General features: G+C 36.7%; 1 protein-coding gene across 1 annotated transcript in view; it reads right to left on the bottom strand.

The window, feature by feature from the left end:
• Positions 1–15,987, bottom strand: part of LOC122523697 — an 84,386-nt gene extending 68,399 nt beyond the window's left edge. The window contains exons 1-2 of the mRNA XM_043645615.1: positions 14,984–15,987; positions 739–1,230 (exon numbers count right to left, since the gene is read on the bottom strand). Coding sequence (XP_043501550.1) covers positions 739–1,230; positions 14,984–15,138 — 647 coding nt within the window. The 5' untranslated portion in view covers positions 15,139–15,987. The remainder of the gene's footprint in view (positions 1–738; positions 1,231–14,983) is intronic.
• Positions 15,988–16,191: the final 204 nt, after the last annotated feature.

The following is a 16,191-nucleotide window of genomic DNA, read 5'->3' as shown; positions in this document are numbered from 1 at the left end:
TGTATTTTATAATTTCGTTCGATGAATTGGCATTAAAGGGCATTCAATCCAACAACAACTCTTTTTCTCCCCCCACCCTCCATTTTTCGAACATGCTGCTGCGATTGCAAGCTCCGATGACGAGGCAATAATTCGCCTCGATTCGTTGAAGGTTGAATTGAACAAACGTATGTAAGTATACTCAAATAAAAGAGCTTTTACTCTCGAATTTAAGAGCCTTTATACTTTAAGCTGCTTTACGATCCAACTCAGATTAAAATTCTGTTATTACAAGAAATAAATCAGAGTAAGCTCTTGTTTGTTTATTCCACGAGAGGTATTAGCATTTCGATACGTTAGATTTTGTTCCGCGTCGATTGAAAGGACATCTTTTACACGGGGATGATCGACTTGGACGTGTGCTTCCTGTTTCGCTTTTCTACGAAACCTTGAACCTTTTACGCACCTTGACGGACAGAAGCTAGGCTTAAAAACAGACGAGTTCGAGACATCGCGTCAATGCGTCCGGTCCGTTGCTATGTCATCGTGAACGATAAAGACCAGCTCATTTTAACAAAAAGAGAAGGTAAGATTTATCGATAGATTTTGCAAGAAAACTTTTCTTGATATCCCTCTTATACCATTTAAAACTGTTAATCTCGATCCAGATGTCCCCGCAATAACTTTGTAATTTTTTTTTTTTTAAGCGAATCATTGATCTTATCCGACAGGAGGATTAAATAAAATATCATTACTCACCTTCTACGACGTTGTCGATCGTGTACGCGAAGCTCGTTCAACGAATGCCTACGCCGATCGCGATTTCGTTTCTTCAAGCTTTTACCTTCGCTGCTGTAAATTGGTCCACCTCTCGTCAAACCACCTAAATCAACGCCAATGAACTTCTCGTGATAGTTAGAACCACTCGATCGCGGCTTATCCTGACCTCGAGACTTCCAATCATTTTCATGAGAGATCTTTCGTATGCTGTTATAATCGTGACGTCCATGATCTCTTGGTAGGCTGCAGTAAAGATTTTCCGATGTGCAAGCGGTACCTCGAGAAAAATACTTTTCTTCGTAACTGACGTTTACGAGATTTATAATATTTGTTTTACATGTCAATGACGAATTAATATCGTGGCTTCCTTTCGAGCCGCTTCCTAAATGATCGCGCAGCCATTTTCCTATTCCACTTCCACCGCCGTTATTTTCAACATTATTTCCGATATACGAGCCACTTGATTTATTCCTGTAAAATAGAACAAAAAATATATTAATCTTTGGTAATCAAAGATAAAGCAAACGCGACGAGTAAAAATGTGAACAAAATTCGACATCTTCTACGTCTCTTATAGAATTTAATTGTACGAAAAAGAAATAAACTTTAAGACGAGGAAATATTTAAAAATGAATTTTCTATACGCATTCCAATATTAGGAATACAGTTGAATTGTAGAATAGATGGTCCCCGTAACGATGGTCTATGTTCAGTGGTTCCGATTTCGGTAGAAGAGACAAAATGAGAAAAGAAAAAAGAGTAAAAGTAAGAGAGTTTGGTTAAGTAGGAGAGCATAACGAGACGAGTGTGGAAAACAAAGGGGGGAGGTGTATGAATGGCATACGGACACGAGCCTCAGGGGGAATCAGGACGAATGCTTTATAATAATAAGGGCCGAGTGTGTAACGAAGAGGAAGTGAGAGAGGAAGAAGCAGAGGGAGAGGCAGAGGGAGAAAGAGGGAGAAAAAGAGTCAGAGACAAAGAGGAGAGACGGTAAGGGTCGAGAAGTAGTTAGGACAGGATGACCTTGGCAAGGTCACTGATACTTCTGGCCAACGCCACTAGGAGCCACCACCGTCCAGCACCGCGACTCCACTCTTACTCGTATTACAACTTCGTAGACCATCTTCATGAATTTCTTCTTTATCGGTAATACCAAAAGCGTAAACAAAAAAGACAATATTATATCATTGCTGTTTAACCCCCATGCTGTCGCATCTCGTATTCGAGCAAGCTTAATGCGGCCCAGTCAAATTAAAATCCTACAATAATTCTTAATTGTACATTATTTACTAACTTATTTCTTTAACAACTACCATATAAATATATTTTTGAAGTTCAGTCAAGACAGATTTTTGTTTATTCGAATGTAGCCCGAGCTAGCAAAAATGTTAAAGAGCCCTGTTTTAAAGTCACTCTTCAATGAAGAGACATCAACGAGAGGCTAAGAAAAGTGTCGAGACTCGTTCTACTCGCGATAGCAAATGACGTCTCGCTGTGAACGCATTATAGCACTAATCTTACGCCTTTACAATTAATCTCGATCGCTAACGAAATCTTGGTCGAGTCGTCATTTCCATATCGATTTAATGAGCATCGAAACGCTTAACTCGAGTACGATCGATTGGTGAAATTAAAATAGAAAGAGAGAGAGAGTTAAGTGTACGTAATGATAAAGACTCAATACAAGCAAACGTACTTAGCGATTCGACCAAGATGGGCCTAATTAATTGCGCTGAAATTAATTAGCCGCGTAACGCAGGTTACTTAATTGACCGGGAAAGAACAAGTCTCTGGGCTTTGTGATAAAAGGAACGGTCAACCTCGACCAAGGCTCTAATCGGACATGGAGATCTCGACCTCGAGAAAGGAAAAAAGCAAACGAGAAGGAGAGAAAAAGAAAGAGAATGGTTCGGTACATCGACAGCAAGTTTCGTGACTCCAGCGAGTGTATTATCTGGCGTGTTACGCCACTGTTGAAAATTCCGGTTTCTTCGGGCCAGCCTACACCGCAGGTCCGGTCTTCTTCCCGGTCCGGTCTTAAGGGTGCCCCCTCCCCTCCAGTACATCACTTTATCTCTTCGCCTTTTTTCTCATCCTTCCTTTTTGCACTTTCCTGTCGTCGCCATTGCCGCTGCCGTTACCGTTGTTGTTGTTGTCGTCATTCTCGTCGTCTTATGGATCTTCAAAAACGATCGTGTAACCATTCCTGAAGTAACCTCGAGATTAGTTAGAGTAATCGCAATTGATCAAAATTAGAATACTCTTAATATCCATGTTCACTTATCTTTTCGATTATTTATTCTCCCTTTTTTTATATTTTTATGATAATAATAAATGATATGGTTATAATCGTCCGGACGATAGCATTTAACAGCGTTTTCTTCCAGTCCGTTATGAAAGCAAACGATATGCTTTCAAACTTCCTACCAATGTTGTTTCATATTAATCATACTTTACGATCTAAAATGAAACAATGAGAGTATGTCTCTACGTGACGTCCTGACAACTTTCCTCGACTGAATTACTACGAAGCATCGTGTCTTTTTATTCTCCTTTCTTTCTCTCATTTTTTCTTTATTCAAGTATCGCCGTTTCTAACCCGTCTACTTTGATTACCGTTCGATCTTCGACAAAGACGACGACGACGACGACGACGACGACGACTACATTACAAAAGACATACGACTTTAACGTCGAAATTTATAAGCGTTAAAGAATCGCAAACATTTCTTTTTCCACATAATATTCACTCAAAATATTAATCAATCGTCAAAAGGCAGCCTTTATGCAAAACATAATAAATGTTTCTACCAAACATCATGTTTAACGTGATTTAAATACGAGAAAACCATACGAATGAAAACTACTTGATTTTTAATTTCTCGATTTACTCGTTCAGAATACCCTTGGTTATGGGCGAAGCATATGAAAACTCGCAATTTTACGGAGCACCCTGTATAGAGTCTACCTCTCTCGCCCTACACCTTTCCATGGCTGGTTGTATAGTCTGAAGTCTCTCGGGCTGGTTCTAGTTCTTACTCTTCGTCCGACTCTTCGGGTTTTGTGTGGCTTGAGCTTCTTGGCAGTTTTTGTTTTTCTCTTCCTTCGCGTTCTCTTCTCTCTTCTCTTTTTCGCATACTCCTTCGAACATTCATCTTTCTCTCTTTTTTAGCTTCGGAGCAGCATCTTCTTCTCCATCTTACTCTCTTTCTTTCTCTCATTCACACTTTCCATTTTCTTCCTTCTCCATGTTTCTAGCTCACCGACAGCATCTTCTTATTTTTCTCCCTCCTATTCGTTTATCTTTCTTTCTTTGCTTTTCTCGTGGTCGCGACAAGCGTATGTCTTTTCCCGACTATGTTCCTATCCTTAGCAAGCATCCTTTTACATGTTCACTCGCTTTCTTTTGCTCATCCGAAACTTGCTGACCCTGAATCTTCTTCTTCTTCTTCTCCTTAGGATCCTGCGAGGAAGCAAGTTCATGTTATTCTCGTTTATTAATTTACCATCCTGTTAAATCCTCCCAACGACGTCACCTATATTTATTTCAATCTTAATTTTGACGCACGTTATTCCACTTATGTTGGTAAATCAACTGAAAGACTGATTAAATGTCGACAGATTATAGAAGAGCATAGACATCATCGCGAGATCTTTATTAAATACATAAAACTAAATATATATGTTACGAGCAGAACTCAAAAAACTTTTTTTTTATGGATATAAATTGTCACATGTGTTCAAATATTTCGATGACATTGGATCAATCATTTTATTAGTATTCATTAAAACAACCAAATTTCAGTTCAAACTATTTTTATATGCTTCATATCCCGATAATATCTAATAGAATTATCCTGATCCGTTAATTATTATCGTGTATTTTTATCTATCCTATTGTCCTGCTGTTTAGTCGAAATACTAATTCGAGTAGGTGTAGTGTAACTTTTTGAGAACATCTTTGTACACGTCACGAGATTGCTTTATAAGCTTGCCTTTCGAAACCTTAAGAAAAAGAATTTTAATGAACAGTAGAATCCTTTCTTAAAGGAATTGCCACTGGAAGGAAGGACTCATATTTACGCGTCACCGTCGTGTACTACGCACACCGAACTATATTTTTTGACAATGAGTAGTAAAACTTACTGATGTACGGCCTAAAAGTTCATTTCTCTTTGCGCAAAAGAACTCAACGGAAGATCTTGGAAACAATATTGAAAGAGATACACGAAGAAGGGTGAGAGAAAGAGAGAGAGAGAGAGAGAAGAAAGTAAAGAAAAAAAGAATAAATGATGCTTGTCCTGTAACCATGATAGTCTGCAAAAATGTTTCTCTCTGTGCGACCAATGACAGTGGCGATCGTATTTGAATACTGCTTGTCCTTGGCTACTATTGTCTGCTTTCTTTCTTATCCTCCACCTCTTCATTCTCATCCTCCTTCTTTATTTTTTTCCTTTGTCTTCTTCTTCATGTTCGTTTTATTTTACTTCTCGGTAATACTTCTCCATTCCTTAGCTTTCCTTCTTACCTCATTACACATATCCAGCTCGTGTAATACATATACATATCCTTGCGATCTGTAGATATGATACATTCGCTTTAACACGCGCCGGCAAATCGGCAAGCTCGTCAAATCGCAACTTATGATCTTCCTTTTAACAATTACTATCAAACCCTTAACCGATTGTCTTTTTTTAGATAAATTAATCTCCAATTAATGATGACGATCGAAATCTTAATCTGTCTGAGCAGCCTTTCACATCATATGAAGATACCAAAAATAAGGTCGATTCGTGGATAGCCTCAAAAGATTAAGCGTTCCTCTAAAACGACATCCGTATACTACCAGAAAGAAGGAAAAAAGTAGTAGCTGGTGATGGAAAATATTTCGAATAAAACATTGAATACCGTTATTTCACAATAAATGCCTAATTTTTTAATTAAAACGGCAAAGACTTATTTGTACTCTCAATTTCTACTTCAAACTTCAAACAGTAAGAAAAATTCACGAACAAGTTGCGTGTCGGAAAAACAAACGTTTAAAAAGCTAACAGGCAGACTAATACACGTTATTGTTACTTTCATTTGAATCTTGCAATTTTCCCATAGGCTTCTTTATCATGTTCAATCAAATATTTTATCTGTGTGATATGTATTTGAAAATAAAGCAGATAACTTAAAGTGGAATTTGATTTTTACACGAGTAGCAGTACAATAGGTTTTAATGGATACATCGATGGGATTTTAAGCGTCGTTATCATTCGATTTTACGACTTACCAAAACGAAGAAAATTCATGTTTCTTGCGTATAGTGGAGTCTCGATTCCCTGTTACACACCCTTCTACATTTCGCATAAATTGTTCTTCCGACCGTAAAGAGAATTCCGAACGTTGTACGTCGTAATGGACGTGGTATGTTCATGGAAGGTTTATTTCATTTTGCTTTTTCAAATTTACGTAGATTGTTATTCTTGTTATTACTAAAATACTTGTTTCCTTTAAACATAACTATCGCAGTTCTCTCAGTGCATCCAAAGTGTTTTGAATTTTAAATCATAGCAAGACAAAAAATAATTACGAAATCCTTTATCATAATTTAAATAAAGAAAAGTGTTTTCATTTTTTATAATTATCTTGATGATTGTTTCATTAAAATTACTTGAATTATTTCATTGAAATTATTTCTGCACTTACTCTATACCTCTGTACTATACTTTACTGAAATCATTGGAATTTTGTCTATAATATTGTAATAAATTCTATTATACACCACGACTGCTGGCTTTAGAGAAACAAAACCACTGGATTCTCGACTGGTATGCAAGTACATCAATTTTCTCTGTTATACGTTCTTCTCTTAATTGCTTCAGAAAAGTCGTCGAACTCTTCTAGCCAGCGTAGGAAGGTTGTAGGAGTACGAGATTCATGCTTTCCTTCGTTAGCATACTGGTATCCTAACGATCGCAATGTAATCAACGACTTATATTAAATCACAGTATTCGCACAAAGTTTTAATATTTCGAGGAAAATTCTTCGCTTGCTTTAACTTCTTCCAGCAAAACTCCAAATAGTTAATCCTATTAGATATTTTAGTTTATGAAGGAACGTATTCTAATATTTCTTACGAATGCGAATATTGCCCGAAAAATAAAGTGCCGCTTTATGAATCCTTGATAAGAGCAAATATTTATTCGTATTTTAATGCAATAAACATGTATGAACTTGGTAGATGTATTTATTTAGTATTTATATTATACAAAAAGAGTGAGGTTAGGTATATGCAGTCCGAACAATTTACGAACACTTTTTTTCAAAATGGTGCGAACTAAAACAATCAAAAAGTTTGTAAACAATTACATTGGATTAAAAAAAGAAGAAAAAAGAAGGTTGCAGTTGGTTGCTTAGTGCCTATGTACGGTGCCTATGCACCTCTGATCATGTACGATATTACGATAGTATCCACTTGTAAATTCTTAAGTATATTGTGGCGCAGATGGTATATTAAACGATAATCTACGAAACCATTGTAAATTTTTATCGGCCATATTTCGTGTTCATTGTGAAAGCCAATCGACGTTTCACAAGGGTGGAACCTTTCATATATGAGACTAGTAACCCTTCTTGAGAATATAAAGTACGCGGTAGACGAAGTTTTCTTACCTTAAACCTCAGCTACATCGCGTAATTCCTTGGTGTCGTGCGAGCAGACGATAAAGAGTGCAACGAAATCGCTGCCAGACGTTACGATATGTAGTTATGTTAAGCGTATAATTTGTATACGCACAAAGGGAGGAACCTATCTAAGAAGGTCCCTATCCGCTGGGTGTAGTATGGAATACTGTGGAAACATTATCGTAGGACAATACATGTGAAGAACGTACGTACACATTCCTTTCGATAGGACACAAGCTCGTATAGGATAGTAAATATGTAAAAGGAAAATAGCATGAGCTATTGAAAATATTTCAAAATAATTTCATTGTAAGTAATAAATAAATCAAATGTTTTCATTTGAAGATTCTGTGGAAAAATCAATATAAAATCTAAATATTATAAAGTAATGAAAGTACTGTTTATATATAGTAATATAAGTAGCATTGTAACTACCATGAACTGAAGTAGTAAAATAAAGAAAACCAAAAATGTTGAATGAGCCATAAATGCGCGTGATATAAGAAATAATATTTATATTACATAATAATTAGGAGAATTTTAGTAAGAATGACCCAAGAAAAAAGGTCGTCTTAAGTCTTTCAGAGCGGAACCATCCAGTAGAAATGCAACGAAACAAGGGAAAAACATTTGAAAATAGAAGAGTACGAATACGTAGGGCTCTGACCTCTTTGCTCTTCCCTCGAAGGGAGACTAAGGGAAGCAAGAGAGCGTTGTACAACGCGTATATACTTCTATGTAAGTATTACTACGAATGTATATGTAACACCTACGCACGTATATACCAACATATGATACTTATACATAGGCATATACCTAAAACAAGGCACACGCGGTCGCTCGTTCTATTGATTGCCCCGTAGCTAACTCTACGTGGGCTCGTTACGTGGCTCTACTCCAGCTCGATAATGTTCGATTGAAATGATCCCGGCTGCATAGCATGAAATACGTACCGATCATGCTGGTGCTTCGGCGCGAACGCGATTATCCACGTACCTACGTGCATTACGTGCTGTCTCATATGTTAATATGTATATGCACACATACATAGATATATGTGCATGGATACTATGATTGTATTAGCGATGATTCCTTAAGGAACAAGAAGAGATTGAGACTTCAGGCGGTCTACTACTACTGCTACTACTACTACGACGACGACGACGACGACGACGACTACATTGACAACGATCGCGTATCCCAGCAACGTAATGCAACAACAACTTTGGAATAGATCGCATCCGATCTTGGTCTTTGCAGTGGTAGGAAAGACTCCTCTTACTTTTCCAACGAGTCTCGAGCAAAGATAAGCTCGTCGTACAGCTGCCACTACGCTTTAGCTATTCCTAAAGACACCTAAAGCTATATATTTCCTTTTTATTTATTTATTTTTATTTATATTTATTCTTACGATTATTTGGAGACTTTTCTTTTATAGATAAGTCATTCTACGACGGAACTCATGTGGTATGATCTTTCATAACAACGACGAAAGAAATGGAGAGAATAAATGAAATTGCTCCTTAATTATTGACACTTTCTACCAATAAATTAAAGCACTTTTAAGCAACGGTAATAGAGAATAAGAATTCTCGAGCGACGACACCAAGGATATCGCGCGAGATCCTTTTCGTTTGTTTCCTTTCGTCGATAAATTGACCGTTCTCACTTTAATCGCATAAATCGACTAGATATGTATGCTCGTATAGCCGAAAGGAAGGCATGTGTAATATGAATAGTTTGGTTAAAAGGTATCATGCAAATCGCGTTTGCAGTGAATTCATTTGGCTTTAACGATCGAACGGCAGAATAACGTCTTCCCTAAGGCTGTGACAGCATTATGCTCGCGGATGCTAAATCAGTGCCGCCGCCGCCGCCGCCTCCGTACGGAGGTTAGTTTTACTCTCTTATAAAATATTCATTGCGTTTTCTCGCTTCCAGGTCACTGGAACTTCACAACAGTGGACGTGTACACCTATATACGTACGTACACATTAGATCCCGCTTTGTCTATTTGTAAGAACAAGAGAAGAAGAAAAAGAGGATGAACACAAACGTGTACCACGCCGATTAAAGAGGATGACGTGTGGGTGCTATAACAAAATCACGCTCACGTTTTGTTAACGTCTTCCTAGGGATACCTTAGAACACGATCGTGATGCTTATGATCATCATGGTGATCGCAATGAACACGATTCCGAAAGCTCTAGGCTGTTTGTACAGTGATAGCAAAAATACCTGAGAAGATTCAGCACGAACAGACAATGTGAAACTTTGGGAGCATGTGTGCGAACAAACAGCGAACAAACAGCGATCAAACAACGGCCAAACAACGGCCAAACAACGGCCAAACAACGGCCAAAATAACGACCACCCGATGGATCATTCAAGAGTCCTGCAGTCACACGGCATGCTCTTGTCACTGTTCTCCTTACTCGGAAACATTTTCTCTTTTGCATCGTGCTCACGAATACTACCAATGATCATTTACTATGTATTATCATGCGTCACGGAAAAGGATTGCCATTCTTGATCAGGATGAATACAAAATAAGATTCGTGTCTTTGAAAATGCTTGTGGAAGGATTGGTAATCGGTAACATTTGTATGATATTTTTTCGATCCTACGTGAAATTCTTGCAACGTACATCAATATTTTTGATGTTTCATGCGCAAATTGTATTATGGAATACCATAAGTAAGCTTTTATATCCATAAAAGTGCAGACGTTGCAAGCCGTTGTTTCAATTCATAGTTACAATATCTATTTATTTTAATAAAATTGTTGGAAATGTTGAATTTCTTGTTAATCTGTATTAATAGGTCGATATTTGATGATTTAACGTTTTATACATTTTTTTATAGTCGAGAAGAAAATTCGCTCCATAAAAAGATTAAAAATGAAATGAGATATTTTTAATAATTCAGTCAAAAGTTATTATGTATTGGAATTGAGTGAAAATAAAGGCAAAATTAGATGATAGATTATGAAATTTTATTAAGAAAAAAAAAGAATGAGTTTAACAAATTATTCATGGTAATGAATATGAAGAAGAAGAAGAAGAATATGATATTTGTAATATAAATATCTAGTAATTTTGATGTCAACGATATATTTTGCTCTGGTCAACTATAAGATTTTATCGACCTTTCGTCGATAAATTTATGGACAAAATTGGCGGTCAAAAACTGTCATGAATTAAAGACTACTAAATACAACTAAACATTGAAGATTGCTCGATAGAAAATATTGAAAAAACTTGTTTAACTAACAAAATAATCTTCACAATATATATATAATCCTTATACTAAAATTTCTCTTGAAAATCATAAACAACTCTTGGAACGTCTTAATTTTTATTCTTGTCAAATTTTCCGTCTAATTCGAAAAGGAAAAGACACGATTCGATATCTTTGTAACGTCTAAGCTCTTGTTCGTTTGACCCGACCTAGTGAACTTCGCTCCACCCAAAGACCTCCCCGTTGTAGAAGTTCGTGCAACTGGAAAGGATCACGCCTTGCCCCACCAACCTCAGCATCACCGTCGAAGGCGTTGATCAAGCGGTAAATAAAGAGCACTACGTTCAATTATATTCAACTTCTAGAGTCTGCAACTTTGGTTCGAATCTAAGCTCGAAACCTCGAATATGAATCTTTGCCCGATTTTAAACTTTACATACACATCTCTGTTACTTTTCGTGCAACCGATATGCCATACGTTTCTGCTATAAAGTATACGCCTTTTATGTTGTATTCTCACCAGTAGAAACTACCACGACGTAAGTATAATTAATTTAACCTCTTTTTTGAATAACGCTTTCATTTCCATAGAAATGGCTACGCGAATGAATCTGATCGATTAGCTGATTATTAGTACCATTTAAAAAACGCGATTTATCATATATTTCTTCTTTCTGCATTATTGAATATGCATAATATGTATCTGTCAAAAATGTCAAATTATGTGTATATTATAAATTTCTTCTTTATTTTCACTCACTTTCAAGACGCAATAACTTTTGACTGGCAATAAATAAGCCAATATCACAACTCTTATTTCCAATAACTCTACGATTTACGCAACCCTGACACAAGTATCGTCAGTTTCGATTAATATTACTCGAGTTACGCATTATGAATTTATATTTATTCTCTTATTTAGTCTGTTACAAGAATCTTACACCGCTCTTATAATTTTCACAAGAGTATTTGCAAGATCAAGACGAATCGCAACTCACGGCATACTTCGATTAACCTCTGGTGGACTGGTGGCGATAGTGGACCGTGTTTAATTGTTTTCACTGGTAAAAGAAGAAAGAAAGAAAGAAAGAAAAAGTCTGTGACTCTGGAGCTTGGCAATAGAAGCGCGAGACTTATTGGACTCGAACATTCGTTCAAGACGTGTTGAGAAGTCGACACAAACAGGGAAAGAAGCCCGTACGAGTGAGAAGATAGAAAGAAAAAAAGTATACGAAGAAGCTGAGGATAAAGAAGAAGAAGAAGAAGAAGAAGAAGAAGAAGAAGAAGAAGAAGATGAGAGAATTCAGAACCAGCTTCGCCGACCGGAGCCGCTCACTGACCCCTGACGGCTCCAAACGGAGCGGACGTCACGGAGAAACCTTTACCTTCGTTACTTTCTTATATTTAAGGATCTTCCTTAGAGTATGGCTCAACGTACTTACATATGTATATAAGTACATGCATATATACAGGATGAATCAGAAGCGATGTTACATAAATCTGGTGCGGATACGATGATCCCGCATCTCAGAGTTAGGATATTTGTTTAGTATACCTATAACTTTGAATGCGTCGTGGTGCGAGTGGAGAAAGATTGATTAAGTATTGTTGATCCTATATTCAAAAGTGGAACAAACTCAAATTTTAGATAAATCAGAAACGGAGTCAGTTATCCTAAGTAAAGATGTTTGTTTAATATATCTTTAGTAGAAATTGAGTCATATGAGTTGTATTGCGAAATTAAGTTTAGTGTTCCTATATTATCTGACACTATCTTATAATCCAGAATAGTTAAATAAACTACGTTAAATAAATCAGTGGATATGGTGGTTCAAAATAATATTTGAAAAGTTGCACTTATTATTATTAGTCGCATATTCTATGCTATGAAACTGTGCAGATACCTACTTAGATTTTTATCCGAGGCCACGCGCTATGAGCGGATACTCCTGTGATTCTCAAACCTCCTCGAGAACCATTATCGGACAACAAGATACACGGCGTGGCGAATTACCTTTGTTGAAAATATCGCGACATTCGAAATGTAATTAGTTGTCAGTTGAAAGCTACGAAATAGTATATTCAACTTGCTACACTCGGCTAGAGGAGTACTTACTTGTTCCTACCGTCTACGAGCGAATCTGAATTATCATAGAAGGCAACATTATGACTTATAGTAATAATCATTTATTTTGTTCTTTCTAAATAAAGAATAATTATACGATGTAAAGAGGTAAATATGGCAAAGGAAGGGTTAGCAGAGAAAAGTACAGTTGAGCTAGAAGAAAATTAGCGATCGTCGAGTGAGAATATTTTCTAAAATACGCATACGGTTTAATATTTTGAGGAAATTTAGACAATAAGAAGGAGGAAAGTAGTATAGTGAATATTGTGTACATGTATGAGCAAGATTTCGGTTGCTTTCGAAAAGGTTTGCCCCGTTATTTCAAGGCTGGTTACTTTGAAGAAAGCCGAAACGTCGTCTCTCGGCTTACAGAAGGAAAGGAAAGGAAAGGGAAGAAGAAGAAGAAGAAGAAGAAGAAGAAGAAGGAGTGAAAGGGAGGAAGAAAAGGGAGATAGAAAGAGAGGAAAAGAGAGGGAGAGAAGATCTTGCAATGTTATTTATCATTGCGTTCTCCTCCTTGACGTTTCTCGCGATCGGATCAGGGCTGATAACGGTACATCACTTATGCGTACACGCACACACAAAAAATTTAATAAGAACATGCAAGAAAACTTATAAATATGGTTGAATTTTTCACGGATCGTTGTATCATGATCGACGAGAGCTTATTTTATTTCCTACTCTGAAAGCAATTAGTTTCTAGCAACGACAGGTAGATAATTATGTTATTGTTCGTTATTACTGTACAATATCTAATCTTGTAAAGTCATAACGCTAGCAACTTTTTAATAAAGGCTTGTCTTTACTCACAGAATTTACGAGTGCTGTGCTGTTTTGTTATTTTTGCGACAAGCTAGTATAGAATACGCGAGAAACCGTCTAAAAAGCTTATCAGTCTTCATCGGATAATATTGGTGCCCGAACTCAAAGGTAATGGTTTCGAGTAATAATGGTTCGAGATCGACTTAACTGAACCATACATGCCACAGAATCTTAGATTTATATACAGGTATCCGAACATGCTCCGATAGATCAACCTTCTCCATTACGCATTTTCATTCTGTCGATTGATTCAAGGGATTGTTTTATTTAACGGATTTGTTAGAGGGCTCTTTAAAAAGAGAGAGAGAGAGAGAGAGCGTAATATACTTCTCTAGTTACTCTAATACATTTGACGATAAGGTATGAACCATACCAATCTAAAAGAGCATATAAACATTAATTATAAATTCAAGTAGAATAAAACTAATTCTCGCATCGATATTAGAAATAATTATATTCGCTTGTTAAAAGTTTACCAAGTAGAACATTTTTCTTGATGATACTCTTACCTTCGTTACACTCCATTAGCCCTTTCGTTCATAGGCGCTCGTTCAAAAAGGATCGAAGGCTAAAGCCGGTCGTTGGATGTTTTTCCTTTAGAGGAGAAACGTCGTGATCGTTCCCGCGACGATTTACCGCATGGAGAATGCCCATGCCGGTCTATTATTTCTATCCGATCATTTAATTTTTTTTTCTTTCTATTTTTATTTTATTTCTTTATTCTTTTCGTTATTTTTTGAGGAAAATACGTAGCCAAGAGAAAGCAATGTATCATAAATTGTAAGACGAGTATATTCCATTTCTGTATCGAATTAGAGTGCAATAGTGAATAAAAGTAACTCAAGTAGGATCATAAACGACTTTAAATTATGCATTTAAAATTTCTAAAAATGGATATGTATGACTATCAATCAATATACATACATCTGCCGAGTAATCACAGGTAATTACATTCGTGAGGAGTCAACATGAGTGATAATTTGCGACATAAGAAGACTTGAAATTTTTCGCTCGGAGATACAACTATAGCGAACGTGTCGGTAATAATTATTTTATTATAATTATGTTTCTGCTCGAGATTCGTATATTTACAAATACTTTGAAACAAATCAACTTCAGGTTAAGTAAAACGGAAATCAATAAAACAAGTCGAGAAATTGCCAAAGAACTAAGCATTGTTCATATAAACAAACAAATATATTACAAATAATCCTTTCATGCCACAATCATTAAAGATTCTTAAAAAATATAATATTAGTACGAGAAACAACGCAAGCTTTCAAAAATTAGATATTTAAAAGCAGCTATTATTTTTGCACAGAACCTAATAAAACCAAAAATTTAATTAAAATCAAAATCGTACCTATTGTAGTGCTTCTTAAGATCTCTTCGGATGCTGCTGCGAGTACGAATGAAACGTAGAGCGCCGCTACCGATGGAACTTGGTCGCTTATCTCCTTTCTCAAACATCGAAAACCATTGTTCCGAATGTAGACTATTCTGCACGACGTCGTCCATATCTTATCGAAGAGTTACAGTAGTTCATCAGATCACTCTTAACAAGAGTAGATTTTTGTTAACCTAATTAGGAAATTGACTGGCTAAGTAAAGTCGATTGAAGTGCAGACTACGATGATCGGTATCGATCATTTCCATAATTCGTGAGATGGTTTCTTCCATGAAAATCGAAACAATTCATATCGGTCGATTACTTTCGATTCTGACTTTGTTGCTCGTTCGCGTGGCGTCGAGTGGAACCAATTACATAACGGCAATCGCCCGAGTACGCGCGCACGCACGCACGCACGATATTTACCTCGTGGATGTACCGAGAGACCGGTCTTCTCGTCCCTCCAAACGATCCTCACCCGATCGCACCTTGCACCTTGCACCTTGCACCTTGCACCTTGCCTAACGAACTCACTCAAAAGTTTTCCTTCCGTCTCCTTCTTCTTCTTTAAAGGATAAACAATTTTTCAGTTCTATTCATATCGGAAACAAACTCATGTTCTTTTTCTCACAATTGAAAATAGTTGATTTCATTTCTATACACACACTTTCGGCATGAATCTAAAGTAATCTATCTGCAATTCAAAACGTTCATTTTATTATAACTTTTACTTTATTTTCACGCAAATCACCAATACTTGTTAACATAGAATTAATGTTGCTGTTTATTTTTGTTTATGATTTTCATAAGTGATATTATGCTGATGATTAGAGAGATTATTTTATACGTGTTACGATGGATTAAAGTGTACGACGATTAATATTGATTTGCAATACAATTTCCGATTCGGAAGAACTTAGTCGCGGAGGATGAGCGACATTGGTACACCGGTTTACCGTCCGCGTTCGCGGTACCAGCAGCAAGTGTGGCCTTTCGAGTAGTAGTGCTCCAGAGCGACACCTGTGAAGAGACGCTACCCTCTTTCTCTCTTCTTCTTCTTCTTTTTCCTAAGTATATTCGCTATATGCTGCTGGCTGGCTTTTCTCCCTTCTTCCTCTTCCTCTTCCTCTTTCTCTTCTTTTTCTCCCCTTCTTCTCCCCTTCTTCTTCCGTTACTTTTCT

This window comes from Polistes fuscatus, unplaced genomic scaffold, assembly GCF_010416935.1.
Source record: "Polistes fuscatus isolate 324 unplaced genomic scaffold, CU_Pfus_HIC Scaffold6, whole genome shotgun sequence".
NCBI classification, from domain to species: domain Eukaryota; kingdom Metazoa; phylum Arthropoda; class Insecta; order Hymenoptera; family Vespidae; genus Polistes; species Polistes fuscatus.
This window is presented reverse-complemented; position numbering and strand designations above follow the sequence as displayed.